The sequence below is a fragment of the Canis lupus genome, chromosome 4, assembly GCF_048164855.1.
Source record: "Canis lupus baileyi chromosome 4, mCanLup2.hap1, whole genome shotgun sequence".
NCBI lineage: Eukaryota > Metazoa > Chordata > Mammalia > Carnivora > Canidae > Canis > Canis lupus.
Window position 1 is genome coordinate 72,362,334 of NC_132841.1, and position 19,414 is coordinate 72,381,747.

The 19,414-nt window shown below is 32.2% G+C and overlaps 1 protein-coding gene across 5 annotated transcripts in view; it reads right to left on the reverse strand.

Annotated features, from left to right (window-relative positions):
• Positions 1 to 19,414, reverse strand: part of NIPBL (NIPBL cohesin loading factor) — a 197,438-nt gene that overhangs the window by 34,787 nt on the left and 143,237 nt on the right. For all 5 annotated transcript variants that reach the window (XM_072824875.1, XM_072824877.1, XM_072824873.1 and 2 more), the window contains 14 exons: positions 19,227 to 19,307; positions 18,406 to 18,506; positions 16,711 to 16,849; positions 15,023 to 15,105; positions 14,304 to 14,436; positions 13,103 to 13,246; positions 10,704 to 10,793; positions 9,423 to 9,637; positions 9,209 to 9,311; positions 8,485 to 8,583; positions 8,251 to 8,397; positions 5,640 to 5,774; positions 4,664 to 4,762; positions 3,252 to 3,305 (listed from right to left, as the gene is read on the reverse strand). In XM_072824875.1, coding sequence (XP_072680976.1) covers positions 3,252 to 3,305; positions 4,664 to 4,762; positions 5,640 to 5,774; positions 8,251 to 8,397; positions 8,485 to 8,583; positions 9,209 to 9,311; positions 9,423 to 9,637; positions 10,704 to 10,793; positions 13,103 to 13,246; positions 14,304 to 14,436; positions 15,023 to 15,105; positions 16,711 to 16,849; positions 18,406 to 18,506; positions 19,227 to 19,307 — 1,623 coding nt within the window. The remainder of the gene's footprint in view (positions 1 to 3,251; positions 3,306 to 4,663; positions 4,763 to 5,639; positions 5,775 to 8,250; positions 8,398 to 8,484; positions 8,584 to 9,208; positions 9,312 to 9,422; positions 9,638 to 10,703; positions 10,794 to 13,102; positions 13,247 to 14,303; positions 14,437 to 15,022; positions 15,106 to 16,710; positions 16,850 to 18,405; positions 18,507 to 19,226; positions 19,308 to 19,414) is intronic.

Consider the following 19,414-nt stretch of genomic DNA (forward strand, 5'->3'; position numbering starts at 1 on the left):
TAGACTGAGAACATAAGCAAATACCACAAAGATGTTTAGAAAGGGCATTTAAAAATTTTTTTAAAAGCAACATATTACTGCACACCGTCAGATGGCTAAAGTTTTTTTTTTTAATTTAAAAAAAAAATTTTTTTTATTGGAGTTCAATTTGCCAACATACAGCATAACACCCAGTGCTCATCCCGCCAAGTGCTCCCCTCAGTGCCCATCACCCAGTCACCTCAATCCCCCGCCCACCTCCCCTTCCACCACCCCTTGTTCATTTCCCAGAGTTAGGTGTCTCTCATGTTTTGTCACCCTCACTGACATTTTCACTCATTTTCTCTCCTTTCCCTTTATTCCTTTTCACTAATTTTTATATTCCCCAAATGAATGAGACCATATGTTTGTCCTTTTCCGATTGACTTATTTCACTCAGCATAATACCCTCTAGGTCCCTCCACGTTGACGCAAATCAGATGGCTAAAGTTAAAAAGACTGACAAAACCAAGTATTGGTGAGAATGTACAGCAACTGGAGCATTGCTCCAAAATGGCTCAGCCATTTTGGAAAGAGTCTGTCAGTTTCTCACTTACCACATGACCCACCAATCACACTCATAGGAATTTACCCAAGAAAAATGAAAACACCCACCTACACAGAAACCTGTATACAAATATTCATAGTGCTTATTCAGAATAGTCTAAACTGGAAACAACACAAATTTATACATTTGTGAATTCATAAAGAAATTACCATACATCTGTACTGATACTAGTCATCAATAAAAATGAATAAAATATTTATATGCCAGCAACATTCTGCTAAATAAAAGTTTAACACAAAGAACTACATGCTATATGATTCCACTGATATGAAATTCTACAAAAGGCATAACTCTAGCGATGAAAAGCAGACTGGTGGTTTCCTAGGGCTAATGGAAGAGGACCAACTACAAAGAGGCATAGAAAACCTTTTAAGAGTGATATTCTGCATCTTGATTGTGCTTCAATAAAACAATTTTGGTTGACTTAAAAATATTGTAAAACATACAGAAGTAAACAGAAACAAATGGACTTAACTGGACACTAGACTGTTGATATAATCAAACAAAAATATATTTCAAGATAGACTTTTAATGGGGCACCTGGGTAGCTCAGTGAGTTGAGCCACCAATCAAGCCAACTTGATTTCGATGCAGGTAATGATCTCAGGGTTGTGAAATCAAGCCCTCATTAGGCTCCATGTTGAGCATGGAACCTGCTTAAGATTCTCTCTCTCCTTCTCCCTCTGCCCCTCCACCACCCCTCAAGATAAAGAAAAGATAACTTTTAATAATATATATTTAGTGAGCAATAGATAAAAAGAAATGCAAAGCAATCTTAAAAACTGTAGTGAATAATGTTACTGTTAATACAGTAGGGCAAAACAAATAAGAAATTATATTCCTTTCCCTGGGAAAACCAAAATATTTAGCCTAAAGGAAAGAATAAAACCAAGGAAACAGACTTTCATAATCAAAAATTTAAATTAAAAAATCAATATAAATTCTTGATTTATTTTTGCCTTTCTAAGAAATACCTATTTCCTAGCTCTATCCTCTGTAAAAGGTCCCAAGCTATGATAACCCATTAGTGAAGAACATCTGCAGCATCCAAATTCTTCTCCCCAAAGGAAATTAAGGCCCTTTGGAAAAATGGCTGATTTGAGGTTTGGGGCAGAAAATGTACAAGTTGAGTTGAGGGCATCTTGTAGAGGCAAAAAGTAATCAGGCTACAAAAAAGTAATAAGTTTATATCAAAAGATACAAGACCAACATGAAGAGACTACCACTGGGCAAAGATAGGACAATCTGAACTCCAAAAAGAACTACGATTACAGTATTTTAAAAACAAAGACAGAGGTGGCTGGGTGACTCAGTCAGTTAAGTGTTTGACTTGATTTTGGCTCAGGTCATGGTCTGAGAGTCATGAGATTGACCCCTGCGCTGGGCTGGCGCCGGGCATGGAGCCTGGTAAAGACTCTCTCTCCCCCCTCCTCCTGCCCCTCACCCCTCTAAAAAATTTAAATAAAATATAAAGACATACAAATCTATTCATTCATGAAGATGCAAAAAAATGAACAGAATCTTTATAATAGGTGCACCAGGCTGACAACACCTAAACTAAAAGACCACTGGATGTGGGATAAGCAAACATTATGTGCCTCCTGATGTGATGCAGTGATATTCAGCATCACCTATGAAGTATTTTTGCCCTCTATTCCCAAAATTGAACTTCAATATTATTAAGGCTTTAGATATAACTAAGAGTTTACAGAAAATAAAAAGGTGAATAGAGGAACAACTTAAATGACACCAGAAGGAAAAGATCTATGAAATCTAGAATGTGGGACATACTACAGGAAAACATATAAGTGGCATGAAAAAAAAGAGAAGTGAAGGGTCTAATCATAGATTAAGAGAAGAGACTTAAGAGCCGTATCGACCAAACCAACTGCAAACCAACTATACAAATACGTTTTTGAGACAATCAGGGAAATATGAACATAGAATATTAGGTAGGGAATGACTTAATATTTATTTTGATACAGATGATAATGATATCCTGGTTATTTTTAAAAAGTAATTCTGTTAAAGATAGACACTAAGGTGTGTATGGTGAAATGATATAAAGTATAGAAGTTGCTTTAAAAGTATTACAGCCAAGAAAAAATAATTTAAAAAAATATAGGGGAGGGATTAGAGATAAAATAAGATTGGGAAAATGCTGATAATTTTTGAAGCTGGATGATGGGTACTTCTATCTATTTAAAAATTTCTGAAATAAAAAAGTTCCTAGGGAGATGAACATTTCCATTTATGAAATTTTTAAAGAACACGAATTGTGGTTTAATTCTGTACTATCACAGGAAATTCTACACATTTCATAACATGTCAAGTAATGTAAATATACATTTAATGCAATCTGTAAGTCTGTAGATTTCATGTCTAACATATAGATTAAAGGGATAAGAAAAAATTATCTGGAAGGCAGGAAAGACAGAATTTCAATTACTGATTTAGAAAACTTACTTAAAACAGGCAATTGACTAAGAAATTAAATAGGGATATTAACCAAAACATTCAGCTTAATATACTGAAATAAATGTTCCCTACCAAAAGGTAAATACTTAAAAAATAACTGAAAAGTTTCTTTTAAATCAAAAAGCCTACAAAGAACTGATCCCCTATTAAATTTCATGTTGTTATCAGGAGTCAAAATAACACTCACATTTTGAAGGAGTTGCTCAAACCAGTCATATCCAGTATCTCTGCATGCTGCAACCTAAGTGGGAAAATACGGTGAAACTATCAAGATTAGAAATTTACTTAAAAATCTGAAAAACAGGAAGTAAAACCTTTGGTGTGTTTTAGCCTGAAGTTTATAAATGTCTCAGTGTTCTCACTTAAAAAATTATTTTTAAAGTAAACTATTCTTTTAGTAAGCCAAAATTTACCAAGGCTAAACAATTTAATTCTAAAAATACCTTAGAAGATATTCAAGAAATTAGTTTAATGTACTGAAATTAAATACGATATTCAAGAAATTAGTTTAATGTACTGAAATTAAATAAGGTATTACAGGGGAGGTGGATGGGAGGATGGGTGAAATAGGTGATGGGGATTAAGAAGTTAATTTGTTGTGATGAACACTGGGTGTTGTATGGTAGTGCTGAATCACTATATTATACACCTGATGCTCATATTACACTGAATGTTAACTGGAATTTAAATTAAAAAATATGGCATTATATTTTGAATAACTTCAATTAGTCAGAAAAATATGTAAGGTTTAAACAACACAAATAGAAATGTTTGCTTATTATTTTTCTTCTAGATAGCAGATTTAAAGACATAAGTAAAACAGAGATGAACTTGTAACTGATAATACAAAATTTATGTTCAAAACATAAAAACATTATGGGTCAAAAAAGTTTATAGCTGATGTGTATAATTAAACATAATAAAACTAATCTTAACTCATGTTTTCTGAAAAAAGTACTCTCGTTTTAGGTTGTTATCCCTGGGCGACTGTTACCATTCATCCTCTACTTCTTTCCTTCTCAGTTTTCAATCTCTGGAGGAATATGGAGAATTTCAGTATCCGTGCTTAAGTGAACAAATACCAAGAAATGGCTATGTAGAAACACCAACCTCATCTTCCTTGCATCCCTTGTGTATCTCCGGAAAAGTAAAGTATGGGAAGTACAGTTTATCCTGAACAATGCAGGGTTTAGGGATGCTGACCCCACGCACAGTTGAAAATCTGTGTATATCTTTGATTCCCCCAAAACTTAACTTTTAATAGCCTACTGCTGACCAGAAGCCTTACCTATAACATAAACAGCTGATTAACATGTATGTTGTATGTTATATACTATATTCTTACAGTAATGAAGATAAAGAAAATAGTAAAAAAAATCATAAGAGAAATAGAGAAAATCATAAGAGAAACTTTTACTATTGTACTGCATTTACTGAAATAAATCCGTGTATAAGTGGACCTGTGCAATTGAAGGGCCAACTATAGTATTAAGTGTCAACATTAACCAACTAGCTCATCATCGTCTCTCTCTTTGTAAGAGGGGATAGGCCTAATAAACTAGGTCTGCATCCACAGGGACCACATCTTTGAGTCCTTACCACATCAGTGATGTTTAAGATTTTCCTCGTCATTGCTTCTTTGTCATTGTGTGGAGTTGGAGTAAACCAGAGTTTTTGGAATGTTTCATTTACTAATTTCTAGAAGAAAGAAAATTTCAAACTACACAACTACAACAAACATGGCAAAATTCTCAATCCCAAATTCTCATGAAAGCCCAAAACAAAGTTGACCTGGCTGGCTCAGTCAGTATAGCATGCAACTCTTGATCTCTGGGTCATGAGTTTGAGCCCCATGGAGGGCAAAGAATTTACTTAAAAAAAAAAAAAAAAAGAAAAAGTTCAAAACAAAGCTGTAAATAACTAATCAAAACACAAACTACCAGGAATTTTTGGCATGAATTTCTCAGTTTTTAAAAACAATCAATTAATTTCTTAAAATTATAATCTTTTAAAATTGATACAAATTTTAAATAGGTGATACTATGCCTAGCCTAGAAAATCTGCAGAGTACACATTCAAATGTTTTTGATCAAACTAAAAAATACTTTTATTACTTTTGGGGGAGAGGCTCTTAAAAACAAACACAAAAAAACAAATACAGGGACAATCATATACACATAAATTCATTAATGAACTCAAGATTAAACTTTTTTTTTTTTAAGATTAAACTTTTAAAGAAGTATTTATTAACTTAGAAAACCAAGAACAAACCATTTAAAAATTAAAATAACTTTAATTTGATAATAAACTTCCTGCATGTAATCACTACATTGACATTAAATGTTATAACTGAATTGGTTGAGAAATACCAGATTTTATTAATGTAAGATCTAGAAATATAAATGTATGAAAGTATGTCTTTTTTGAATTTTATAATTTAAAAATGTTTATTCACTTATAAAGGTTTTAGTCTTATTTTACATATATATCAACAAAATTTAGATACAATAAATACTTAAATTATATAAAACACTAATGAAAAGTGAATTTTAAAGTAGTCACCATTTGATCTTACCTTAATGCCCTCTTCATCATTGACTCTGCGAATCATTTTTACACACATTTCTGTAATTTTCGGAAATGTTGGTTGTTCAATACAGATATCTCTTAGAATCTTTATTACCCTTTTCCTGACACTGATACCAGTATCCTAAGAAAAGAAAATTATTTTTAAGTATCGGAAAAATCAAGATGTTCAGGTGTATTTATGTGATAAATTAGAAAATAAATACCATTAAGCAGTCTATTAACATGATAAAGATGGTCTATATATTTCCTCTGTTTTCTTATTAATATTACTAAAAATATGAGTCATATTGTTTTACTTTTAAAATATGATATCCAATACATGCAAAATTATTAAATAGCAGCAAAAACAAGATTAGAACCTAAGTTTGCCAAAATTAAATGGGATAACAAATATGAAGCCTTTAGAATAGTGGCACTTAAACAGCATATGAAGTATTTTTAACAAATATTTAATCAAACCATTGTCCCTACCATCTTATAGTTAATAAGAAATACAAGAAACATAAAAAAACAAATTAAAGCCATGAGGAAATAACAAGACTGACTGGTCTTTTTAAATGAGTCAATGCTATGGGGTAAGTGTATAGAAAGAGAATATTCTAAATTAAAAAAAAAAAATTATTCATGAGAGACAGAGAGAGAGGTAGAGATATATGCAGAGGGAGAAGGGGGCTCCCTATAGGGAAATCCTGGGATCACACCCTGAGCTGAAGGCAGAAGCCACCCAGGCATTCTGAGAATACTCTAAATGTTAAAACATGATCACCAAATGCAAAGTATGATCTTTGACTGGATTCTGTTAAAAAAAAAAAAAAAAAAGCTAGAACCCCCCCCCCCCCCCACCAGTTTTTGGGACAGTTGGAGAATATGAACATAAACTGGTTATTCGATGATATTTACAGAGTGTTAATTTGGTTGGGTGGGATAATAGTTTTGTTTATAATGGCAGCACCCACATTACCCACATTCAGTAGGCTGAAGTATCCACAGAAGAAACTGCAAAATGTTTGATTTAATTTAAACTAATTTAGCAGAAAATATAGATGAAATATGGTGGTAGATACATGATGGTTCACTGTACTTATTCTTAACAAATTTTTGTAATTAAGGAGTTTATTTTTATTTTTTTATTTTTTATTTGACAGAAAAAGAGAAAGCACACAGGGTCCTGAGATCATGACCTGAGCCAAAGGCAGATGCTTAACCAAGCCACTCAGGTGACCCAATAATTAAAGAGTTTTAAAAATAAATAAAAAACACTGGACACTTAATGTATAAAATTATTTCTATTATGCAGTCTGATAATCATGAAAATATTTTAGGATATATTACTTGGGTAGGTGCTGTCAAGAGTTCATTAGCTCTGAGAATCCTACTGATTTTGTCTTTCATTTTTGAAAAGGCTAAGGAACTAAAAGGAAAAAATTTCCTCTACTCTTTCCTGAAGGTCTTTGTTTCAATCAATATTTTATGCTAGTTGAAGCTGAAATTATCTTGAACTCTCAGTCACATAATATTCTTATAGCAGACTAAAGGTGATAAACTCTTGTCACTGTGGAAATACCCAATCTTGTGCTTGATGCACTTCATTTGAGGTACAACGGGTGATGTGAAGCATAGATATTCTGTAATGCCAATGCTTCCTATTTCCTTTTATTTTCTAGGAAAAGGCTTCAGGACGAGAGAATTCCATAACATACAAGGAAAAGATATTTTACAATAGTATTTCTTAAGTTTGATCTTAAGACTCAAATGGTTTTCTCATTTCATTTGCAGGTATCTAAAGCTTGTTAAAATTCAGCTTTAAGGAACATGCAAATATACATAAAGGATCCAAAAATATTGTCAGATACAAAATTCTGTAGTTAGGTTTCAATGAAATAATTCTGTTTATATACATACAAATTTATCCTAGATTCCTGTCCAAAATATTTATGTCATTGTAGTTCCTGTCATTTACTCAATGCAAACTTGCATCATTGAAAGGCAGTACTAATGAAAAAAAGGAATTCAATTTTCAACAATGATTTGTTTTACAATATTGAGCAATCCTCTTGAAACATGTTCTTCAGTTCTTTGTTTGGGCCTGGGTGGGGCTGAGGGGGCTTGAAATCTGTATCCCCTGCCTCTGCTGGCTCTCTGTTCAATCATTAGGACTCTTAGCTCTCAGCTCAAAGTAGGGTAGGAATGGAGGATCTTTTGTCTACTTTCTAAACCTGGGAGACTGGAGATTAGAATTTGCCCAATGCTCTGGTGTAGTCACCACTTTCTGGATCTAATTCTTGGCACCAGGAATACCTATTAGCTTCCCTTGCTTTCCAACCCACTGACTCATCAGCACTAGGGTCACAGCCTTAGCTTTTAATTTTCAATCTGGTTTAAGATGTCTTTAGGGTATGTATGTAAAATTAACACTGACAGGCTTTCTAGGGGGGAGAAAAAAAGAAACATGTCATCCTTTAGGAAGTTGCTATAGTATAGATATTAGGCATTATAAATAAATAACTGATATTTACTTTTCTAGTTTAACAACTAAAAAAATGTGATATTAAAAAAGCATAATTATATTTGAGTTGTAATAAAAATGACAAACATACCAATATTCTTTCAATCAGCATATCATAATACTGCTCAGCAAGCTGAGGTCGACAAAGAACAAATCGACCTAATAATTCTACTGCTGCTTCTCGAACACTAGTGGAGTTATCCATTAATCGTCCATGAACTCCTCTTTGCATGTCAAGCTAAAGAAAAATAAAATATACTAAGTAGAGCTAATATTTTAACTGGAATGCAGTACTCAAATAAGAATAATTTGTGCTCTTCTTTACCCTTGCTAGAATACTGGGGTCTACAGCAACAACTTCAGATAAACACTTCATTGCTTTTGTTCGAACGGCAATTGCGTTTTCACCAAGAACTCGAAGGATCTGCCAAGCAAACATCGATATTTTCAGAATTTTAAAACATGTAGTGTTTAACAAAAAAATAGCATGAAAAAAAGTGAAAGAAATGACAATAAATATTGTATTTACATCCCTTTAACTTTTATAGGAGTAAAAGATGTTATCTTACTGATTCAAAGTTTTAACTTGAAGGTTAGTACAGTAACTGAGGCATTCTATATTTTAGAACCTTTCCTTTATTCTGGCATTCTCAATTAAGCCTGTTTTTTATTGCTATCTTTCATTTGCAAGGATGTGTAACCCTTAAAACTTTGCTATGAGTAACTAATTCAGGATATATATATTTTTTAGGATATTTAGTATCATTTAAGTAATAATTTGGTAATTGAATATTTTTATAACATTTTATCCATATCATGTATGTATATTCATACAGATATACACTTATTTATCTATAAAACAAGAACTAATACGTAAAAAGCATGCCAAAAAATACAGACCTTTAACAAATATGGAACACAGAAACAATTGCTACTTTCATAATCTTTTAAAATATCTGTTCTCAACAGGAATAGATAGAAACTATCCCACAAATGTCCATAACCAGAAAAATCAATATCATTGCATACATAATTTTGGTCCAGTTTACCTGTGTCAAATAAATATCAAAGCTCTGGGCAAACGGCCTCATAGAGGCCAAGTATCGAACAATCAAACAAGCATCGTCATAGTCCACAGTATCAGAGTTCATCCTACAACAAAAAAAATCATTAAATTTTTATTTATTTAATTTTTTTGCAAAGTAGATAAACATATCAAAGACATAACTGAAAGTGTAAAGATGCTTTCTCTCCACATCTTACTTTAATGTGCTGAACTGAGAAGGTGTGGTTTTGATAATGCTTCTAAGAAACTTTTTCCGGTTTTCAGCTCGATGCATGATTTGACCAGTTGTCTCAACTTCCTTCGCATGATGTGTTCCTTCAGATGATTCCTCATCTTTTTGTGATTTCATTGCTTTTTCTGTTTCCAGAGTTGTGTCACGGAACCATTGGGCTATATAGAATTTACGAGAAAACTGAAAAGAAAATAGATTAAGACTTGAGTTTGACTAAATTAACAAAATTTCAAAATGAAATTAGTAATGAAATTTCCAATCCACTGATAAAGTGCTCACTATCAGGAATAAATACTAAGGTATACTTTAAAGCAACTTCTAGCAGATAAATTTTAAGAAAGCTGGAAGGTTTGACTCTCTGATAGAAAATTCATATTTTACTTTGTCCTAACACTTGTATTAATGATGTCAAAAGATAATTTGATAAACACAGTTGTATTAAATCTAGAATACTATCAATTACTTAACAAAGGATAGTATCATGTAGGTCACTAAAATTAGATAAATGATAGGTCAACTGGGAAAGTTTAGAACAATAGGATAAAATGCTAAAGGTAGAGGACTCTAGTTATTTTCAAAATACTACCTTGCTTCAAGAAATACACAACCAATTATTATTGAAATATTTTAACGCTGAGGCATACCTATAATCTGTTTCTTTCAATGCAGATAGAAAGCCAGCAGCAGTTGGCTGAACAGTTATCTCCAACCTCTTTAGATTGCATATCCCATTAGTAAAAAAAAATTAAAAAGTACCGTAATATATGCACATTGCTTCGTAATACAGTTTATAAATTTTACATATAAATCTATTCTACCAATAATTTGAATATATAATATATAAAAATATAATTAAGGTTTATATTTAAAAATAAATATATACATGGAATTCTAATACTTTCTTTTCATGTGCTAATCGATCACCTCAAGTACAACCTGGGCCATATTCTCTGTGAGAAGCAATGATCTAGCTCGGTCTCAAAGAGAACTATGGAAAGATGTCTAACTATTTCCATGTCACACTAAAACGGGGTGTGTGACATGGGAAACACAATATCTGTACCAGAATTCCATATAAGACAAATCAATCCATAATTATTCTTTATTGTTTAGATTATCAAGTATTTTTCTGTTTCAAAAATCAGTATTCCAGACAACTTTCCGCTTCAACACACTTCCCAATTTTCTTTCACATCCAATTTGAATTTGATGCTTTATTTCCAAAAAAGAGAGAAAAGATTCCTACCACTAGTGAAGGATCAGTCTCAGTATTTTCATCCAAGTAGTCAAGCAATGCTTTTTGCAGTTGTTGTATTTCATCTTCTCCTCCTGAAACCTACAAAATAAACCAAGAAAGAACAAAAAAGATATTACTAGTATATTTTAATAATTTATCTAGTTGTAGATACAAATCTGAGGGAAAAACTGATAAATGATAAAAAGTGAAAATGTAAGTGTAGCAACTAAAAGGAAAGAACAGAAAAATGGTATTTTTGAAAAACACATTATAAATTGATAGCTGAGACTGGCCTTTATTTTTATGAACTACATGTCTTTTCTTTGAAGGAGGTGCATAGGTAGCAGACATAAAAATTATCAGAATAATGTGTCAAGTATTCAAAGATAAGAAGCATTGGTTTTTCTGTATGGAAAAAAAAATTCCAAACTTTTAATCTAAAAATGGAAACTGCCATTATCTGTTTTACTATGTGTTATAGCTTTCTTTGGGATATTAAAAAAACACTATGGAAGATAAATATTTTTATTTATAATACAAAACAGTACTTTATTTCATGTAGGATATTAAACATACAGTAGGTGAGCTGTTCACTTGATCTAGGAGCAGAGAGATAGTGAATCTTTAGGACCTATCAAGAACAATACGTAGCCAGAAACTAATTGTGAGTTGACATTAATGCCTATAGCTTATACTACTCTAGCTTTATCATACAAATTGCCAATATGGTTTGGAATATCTCTAAGTAGAAAACAAAGATTACAGTAACCCATATTCTAAGAGTGTGGTGAAATGGATACATGGAGAAATACATCATAGCACTGTAAACTAGGACACTATAAACTTCCAAAAGCAAGGTGTACATATGTCAAGAATCATAGAATATTTACAAATGACCCCTCCTCTGAGTTTTACAGGGTATACTCTACATGGTCATATGTAACAAAAGGAGTCCTAGGTCCACTCTAAGTTACTGAAATGTACTTTGAATCTAGACCTTGGTCTCTAAATTACCATTCTCCAAGAAAAAGAACCAGTATTATTTGGTGAAATGGCACACTCCAGGGCTGAAGCAAGGAAAGAAAAGAGGATTGAGGATCCTGAAACATTTTGTTATGCCACAAAGTTCTCAGAGAAAGATGGGAATATCAAAAAGATACAAAAGCCAGCTAAAAGGGCTCTCACTGGTTATATCCTGGACAACTTGAGCATTAAAACAATGATAGCAACAAATTATAGCCTATGAAATACTATAGGAATGGTAGCATTATATTAGATGGCAGTATCATATTAACGCTAATTTCTTGCTTTTGAGAATTGCACTATGGATATTTAAACAAGAGTTCTTGTTTATAGACAACAGACACTAAGCAGTGGTTCTCAAACTTAAGCATTCATTAGAATCAACTGGAGGGTGATCAAAAAACAATGCTGGGCCCCACCCCCAGAATTTCTGATTCAGTAGGAGTCCTGAGAATTTGCATTTCCAGCAAGTCCCTAGGTGATGTTAATATTAATGCTTCTTATCCAGGGAATCATACTTTGAAATTCAAGGGTAATGGGGCATTTAGTCTGCTCAAATAGTTCAGGGGAAAGAAAACACACACACAGATATGCATGCATATATATTTTGAAAAAAGGAATGTTACACAAAGATAAAGCAAATATTATAAATTACCAACAATTAAGGAATTTGGGTGAAAGGTTTGTGGGAACTCTTTGTACTATTCTTATAACTTTAAAAATAGTTTAAAATTATTTCAAAATACTATGTATACTAAAAAAAAATATGAGGCATTTCTAATGGCCAGCATGTATATGGCTATGAATGTTAAAAAAAGAGCAGAAAGAAAATGAAAACAGTTTTGTATGAAGGATTAGAGTTCATTTACCTATCAGTTTTCTAAGGTAACTTCTAACATTATTATCACCTCACCCACATTAAAAAAAAAAAAAAGTGAAGCAATAAAATATTTTCTGCCAAACATGAAGTATCTATCTAATATGATGAAACGAAGTCTTCCTCAATTCCCCAAATAAAAAGATAATCAAAATGCAAAGGTATAAAATGATCTGACTGGGAATGCTAAATCATCACCTTAGTAAACTAAAGATTCAAATAAAACTTAGTTAAACCAAAAAGAAAACAGCATCTTACATTCGTAAGAGCAGTTCACAGAAAGAAAGTAAACTAAGGATTTATATAAATCACTTGAAACTTCTGTTAGACACTATAATTCACCTTAAGGTTATTAACTTTCTCTGCAGGGCTTTTGAAAAGACCACTTTTGGAAATACAAGATCTTATTTTCAATCTATAAAATGAAATACAACACTAATATAAGACTACCTAAAGAAAGTACTTAACCAGTATTTATCCCCATAATTTTAATCTTATATCTCAATACCTGTTTTAAAATTCGTTCTATAGACCCTTGATCCATTTTGCTTGTAACAGCATCTTTCCTTAATCGTGCAGCAACAGTTCCAAGGTAATCAAGAGATGCCACTCTTAAAGCCATCTCTGTTGACTTGTTACTGAACTGATGAACCTAAACATAAAAATAATCTGCTTAATTTCATCAATTTATAACATTTTTAATAGCAATTTATCATATGAATTCCAAATGTATGTTGTATTATCTGAAATTTAAACATTTTCCCCCCTTGTGATATTGTTCCATAAAGTGATTGCCTTTTGAATTTCTGGGATATGAACATTTTCATTAAAAAAAGGTATATAGGGATCCCTGGGTGGCGCAGCGGTTTAGCGCCTGCCTTTGGCCCAGGGCACGATCCTGGAGACCCGGGATCGAATCCCACGTCGGGCTCCCGGTACATGGAGCCTGCTTCTCCCTCTGCCTATGTCTCTGCCTCTCTCTCTGTGTGACTATCATAAATAAAAAAAAACAAAACAAAACAAAAAAAAGGTATATAGATTAAATCTCCCTAAGAACATAGTCATTATCTTTAAATGTAGGCTAAACTCCTTGTAAAAAAATGGGATATTACTAAGAATGTCTTATGCTGGAATTCTAATTTCTATGAAGCATTATCTTGGTTTCAGAATAGTATTAAAACATTTTCCAGTTCACAGAACATAAGATCTCAAAAGCTTTGTAACAATTTGCATTGTACAAGTTTAAATATAGTTTAAAAATAAAAAGAGAAATTACAATATTTCTTTACATTTTCCTTGTTTTACATGAGAACTACAAAGTACCATGTTTTCAGAAATACTCTTAATGATGATAAAGAGTTTGTGTTAATCAGTTTCATGCTTTGAAATGAATTAACTGCAGTAACTTATGGACTCAGTGAGTGTTGAGATGCTTTTAACTAACAATGCAGTACTTCTAAATCAAAGAAAAGTTTTTAAAGCACCGCTATCTTATGTAATGAAATGAAAGCACCAAAACCACAAGATTTCAAAGTTTTCTACAAAGTATTGATAATATTGTGTACAGTTATGCACATGCAAAAAAAAAAAAGATGCAATGGTCATATTTCCTTACACATTTTTAAAGAATTCATCATCTGTGAATCAGAGTACATCCTCATTATGTTGTCTTCTAGTAATCTAATAATCTTTAAATGCTATACTCTTACCAACAGTCTCCCTAACAAACTAAGGAGTAGTTCAGCAGCTGGCCATTCAGGCTTATTGACTGTTGAAAGAAGGTCTTGAACAAAATTTTCAAATAGTGGTCTGTAATCTTCTTCACCTTGCTTACTACCACATCTGTTCAAAGATAAATAATGAAAAGACTATGAATTTAGGTGACACGTCCACCAATACGACTGAAATTTTGTTAACTAAGTTTTCTCTTCCCCATATGTATAACAAGGTCTAAGAGTACAGTAAATATAACATGGCTTAAAATGAATCTGTTTCTGAAATTTCATTCTTCCCCCGCTAGGGAATTCATTTATTGCTTAGTATAAACATTAGTTTCCAGCAAGTACACCACATTTTAAAAAATGACTACTCTTTCTCTGAGATTACAACAAATTTTTATGAAGGCCAACTAAACCTCTCTCTACAAAATTTCCTATTCAGTTAGAATACCTCAAAATTGACTGAAGAAAAATTACAGAATTTCAATCTAGTACTTTAACTTTTGGAGTCAAACGTGTAAGTAAGTTCACAAGATTTTAGATTTTTAATACTTCAAATGCCTCATTTGAAAGACTAGTAGATCAAGGGCTAAGGTGACACATTCAAGGTTCAAGTTATGGAAGGAAATTGGATTACCCATTTACCTAAAATAAATGAACGACTTTTTATACCAGGGAAATAAAAATCAGATTATGTTAGTTTTGCTCACTTTTTAAGGAAGATGGAAAGGAAGTTTTGGGCTGTTCTCATGGCTGTTTCATAAGAGTTGGTAATGACAACATCTTGGTCAACCTAAATTGAGAAAAATGAATTTACACAGATATAAGAAATAACCAAAAAATTAAGTTCGTTCCATTGCTACTACGGTCAGGTTATTACTGAAAAGGGGTGATACATTTAAACACTAAAAAGCTTGTAAGGCACCTGGGTGACTCAGTTGGTTAAGCAACCAACTTTTGACTTCGGCTCGGGTCGTGATGTCAGGGTTGTGAGATCAAGCCCTAAGATGGGTGTGGAGCCTAATGTTTAAGATTCTCTTTCTCCCCCCTTATTACCTCTCCAAAAAAAAGGCAGCAGCAGCTTAAACTATTCTTTTATATACAAAGACAGAAGCTACAAATTAGTAAACACATTTCAATACAAAAACTAAATAAAAATATTGAGTTCATTATAGTTTATTAAAACATGGAAGAATACCAATATGGTTAACAAATGCAGTATCAATAACTTCTTATGATCTAGGTCAGAAGAAAAATTGATTGAAAATACAAAAAGAATTTAGAAAAAGACATTTCAAGTTTGAAGTTTATGAAATGCTTCAACATATACAAAAGAAAATTCAATTCCTTCATGAGATATTTTGAGATTAGGAAATGAATAGTCAATTCAAAGTTTTGGAAACCCAAAGGTGAATAAATACATGAAAAAGCTCACTAGTTACCAGGAAAAGGTAAAAAAATACATGTACACAAGAAATATATGTACACTATTTAATATTCTACTTCTAAGTATATCTTGAGAAATTCTTAAGTTGTGACAGATAACAGTTATATATTTTTAACCCAAGTCAAAAGATTCTGGTATTAATTATTATGTATTAAAAGCAATGTTGACTGAAAAAAAATTAGCTATAAATATGTGACTGTATCATTTATTTAGGTTTAAAAAATTCCACATCAAATGTATGTAGATATCTACATAAATAAATGGAGGAAGATAAACTTCTCTTGATACCTGTCACCAAAGACAAGGAAAGACTGGGGAGAAAACAATCAGATTGGGAGAGTGATCTCAACTTTTTTGATATGCATTTTTCACTTATTTATTTACTTAAACATATACTATTATATCCATACACAAAATTCTGAAAATAATAGAATAGAGAAACAAAACCATTCCGGTTTCTCTTTAACTTTTTATAATAGTATAAGAACCTGGAAAAATTGTAAGCTTTGATGGATAATAGCTACAAAACCAAAAGCAAATCTTAGCTATGAGTTACTCAACAGTGAGGGCATAAATTCATCTTCTGCATGAGACTTACATTAATTATATTACAATTATATGTTATGCAGTAGTATAGATATTACATAGTATAATATTCCCTTGCACATTCATTATCCAACTTGAGACTGAGTGGTTGGTATGAAAGGCTTGGTAGATATTATCATTCCTATTTTATAGCTGAAGAAACAAATTTGGATTAAATCTATACGTCTCATGACTCACAGACAAAGTAGTAACTGAACTCATGTTTCCTAAAAGTTTGTCTCGTGTTCTGCTTGGATCCTAAAGACCAGCCATAAAGCTCTAATTAAGAACTTTAGTTTTATAAGAATAGCAGAGAATTTAAGTGCTTTTTCCTATAAAAGTACAAAGTTATAAAAGATTCCTTACTTTTTTATTTGAGTCCTCTTCTGAATTAGAGTCCTTCTCCGATGATGGTAAGTGTACAACACACTGAATTAGTTGTAAAACCAGTGCTGTAACCATCTGAATATACATAGGCTCTCCATCCATATCACTACTATTTAACCTTTAACGGAGAAGAAAACATTTAGATCATACAAAGAATGAAAAGAATTTCATTCTACATGCCATCTATCATCTGAAAATTTCAGGATGCTTTACTACTATTTCTAGGCATTATCTTTAGTGCTTGTAATAGTATCCTTATGTCTATTTTTTAATAAATTAGAAAAAAACCAATTCAATGTGTAAATTAAAATAGTCAAAGGAAAAATGCAATTGTATTTAATACAAATTTCTATACTCTATATGCACTGCAGATAAAGATTTATACATGAAAAATATCAAATATTTCTCAAAATGATTTTTATTATTTATTTATTTATTTTTAAAGATTTTAGTTATTTATTCATGAGAGACACACATAGAGAGAGAGAGAGGCAGAGACACAGGCAGAGAGAGAAGCAGGCTCCATGCAGGAAGCCCGACGTGGGACTCAATCCCGGGTCTCCAGGATCATGCCCTGGGCTGCAGGTGGTGCTAAACCGCTGAGCCACCCGGGCTGCCCTCAAAATGATTTTTAAGATGAGAAAAGTCTTCAAGATTTCCATAAGCCCATGCAGTCTGGTACTCATTTTCTTATTAAAATCTGCTACACAGCTCTTGATGATCTGTGCTAGGGTATGAAGGCAGTGGCATAGAATATAAAAAATCGAATTTAAATCTTTAATGCTAAAGATACTGTAAAGGTGTAAGAATTTTCTTATATGCTGATAGCTTTTCTTCAGGTTTAATAGACTATATACAATTAATCCAAAAAACTAAAGTAAAAGTAATTTTTTTTAACATAAAATAGCCTTCAAAGCAATCTAAATATAACCCTACATGCCAGGTCAACACATTTAATCACTCAGGAATATTACAATAGTTATGATAATGATGATGATTCCCTATGACAACAAAGACAATAATGTTGACTACAGCAGTAGATAACATTTCTTGGTTATCCTGTGCATAGTGATTTAAGAGCATTTAATCTCCATGTCAATTTTTCATACTGTTGCCAGAGTAATCTTTCAGCTCTCTTTTAATGACTTCCTGCTGTATAAAGAATTAAGTCCAAGTTCCTCACTAAGGCTTATAAAACACTTGAACTGCCTTTGCCTTTTTCAAGCCATATTTCCCATCATGGCTTAATCAGGGTTGATTTTGTCCCTCAGGGGACATTTGCCAGTGTCTGGAGAAAACTTCCATTGTCACAACTGGAAGGGGGTGGTAGTTCTCTTGTCAACTAGAAGTTACAGGTCAGGGATGCTGCTAACCATCTTACCATGTATAGAACAGCCTTTCGTAAGAAAGTATTAACTGCTCAAAATGTCAATAGCATCATGACAGAAAATCCCTGTCACAGATTCTTACACCTGAGAATCAATGAACTTTCTTAAGTCCTCCAAATGTGCACTGTTTTTTTCATATATCCAAGCTACTCTTTGTGCTGCTCTGACTGAACTGCCTTTTTTATTTGATCACTAAAATAAAAATTCACCGATGATGATTCAATTCATAAGGACAACAATATAATGTAATTCTTCATGGTACTTGGCCCTTACTATAATTAGTTACCTGAAGTTCCTCAAACTCCTCTTGCTGGTTGGTAATCTTGCAAGTGAAGTAAAAATTTCTTCCAAAATTAACTGCCTATGTTTTTCGTATCTTGAGAATACCTGTTTAGGAATTATAAGATTTCAAATTTAGTTTAGTTTATAATTCTTTGAAAACAAAAGATATATCACATGATAAAAAATATCATCTGCCATTTAGAATGAAAATGTTTTCAACATCAATGACAATGATTTAATTTGCACAACTTTCCCATCATTAATTATAACATTCTTGTAGAAGAGTATACTCATTTACAGGAGTATGCTATGTTGGAGATGGAAAGACAAAATTCAAATGATTTTAAACACTTCTGATTTAATTGTCGATATTAAGGAATTATTAACTAAAATGTTTTTAAAAATTTAGAAAGGAAAAATGAAACAAGACAAAATCAGAGAGGCAGACAAACCAGAGACTCTAGATCATAGGAAACAAACTGAGGGTTGCTGGGGGGGAGGGAGAGTGGGAGATGGGGCAACTGAGTGATGGGCATTAAGGACAGTACATGATGTAATGAGCACTGGGTATTATATAAGACTGATGAATCACTGACCTCTACCTCTGAAACTAATAATACACTATATGTTAATTAATTGAATTTAAATAAAATAAAATTTGAAAAAAATTAGAAGAGTTTAAAATATAAGGCACAAATAGTCCTTATGTTGAAATAAGTCTATGCAAAACTTCAGTCTGCATTAATTTTTGCAAGTTTAGATTAAATGATATCAATATTATTCTTCTGGGGGGGATAACTAAAAGTATGAATTGATTATACTTACTGCAGTGACTAACTTAATGGCACATAATTGTAGCTCACTGACATTTTCCACAAAAAATGGTGTTATTCCCATTGATGATACCTGCACACGCAAAAAGTAATCAGTATACATCTCTAGTTGATATCAGTAACATTCTACCTTAACTAAATTCCAAAACATTCATAAACTTACTGGAAAAAACTGAGAGA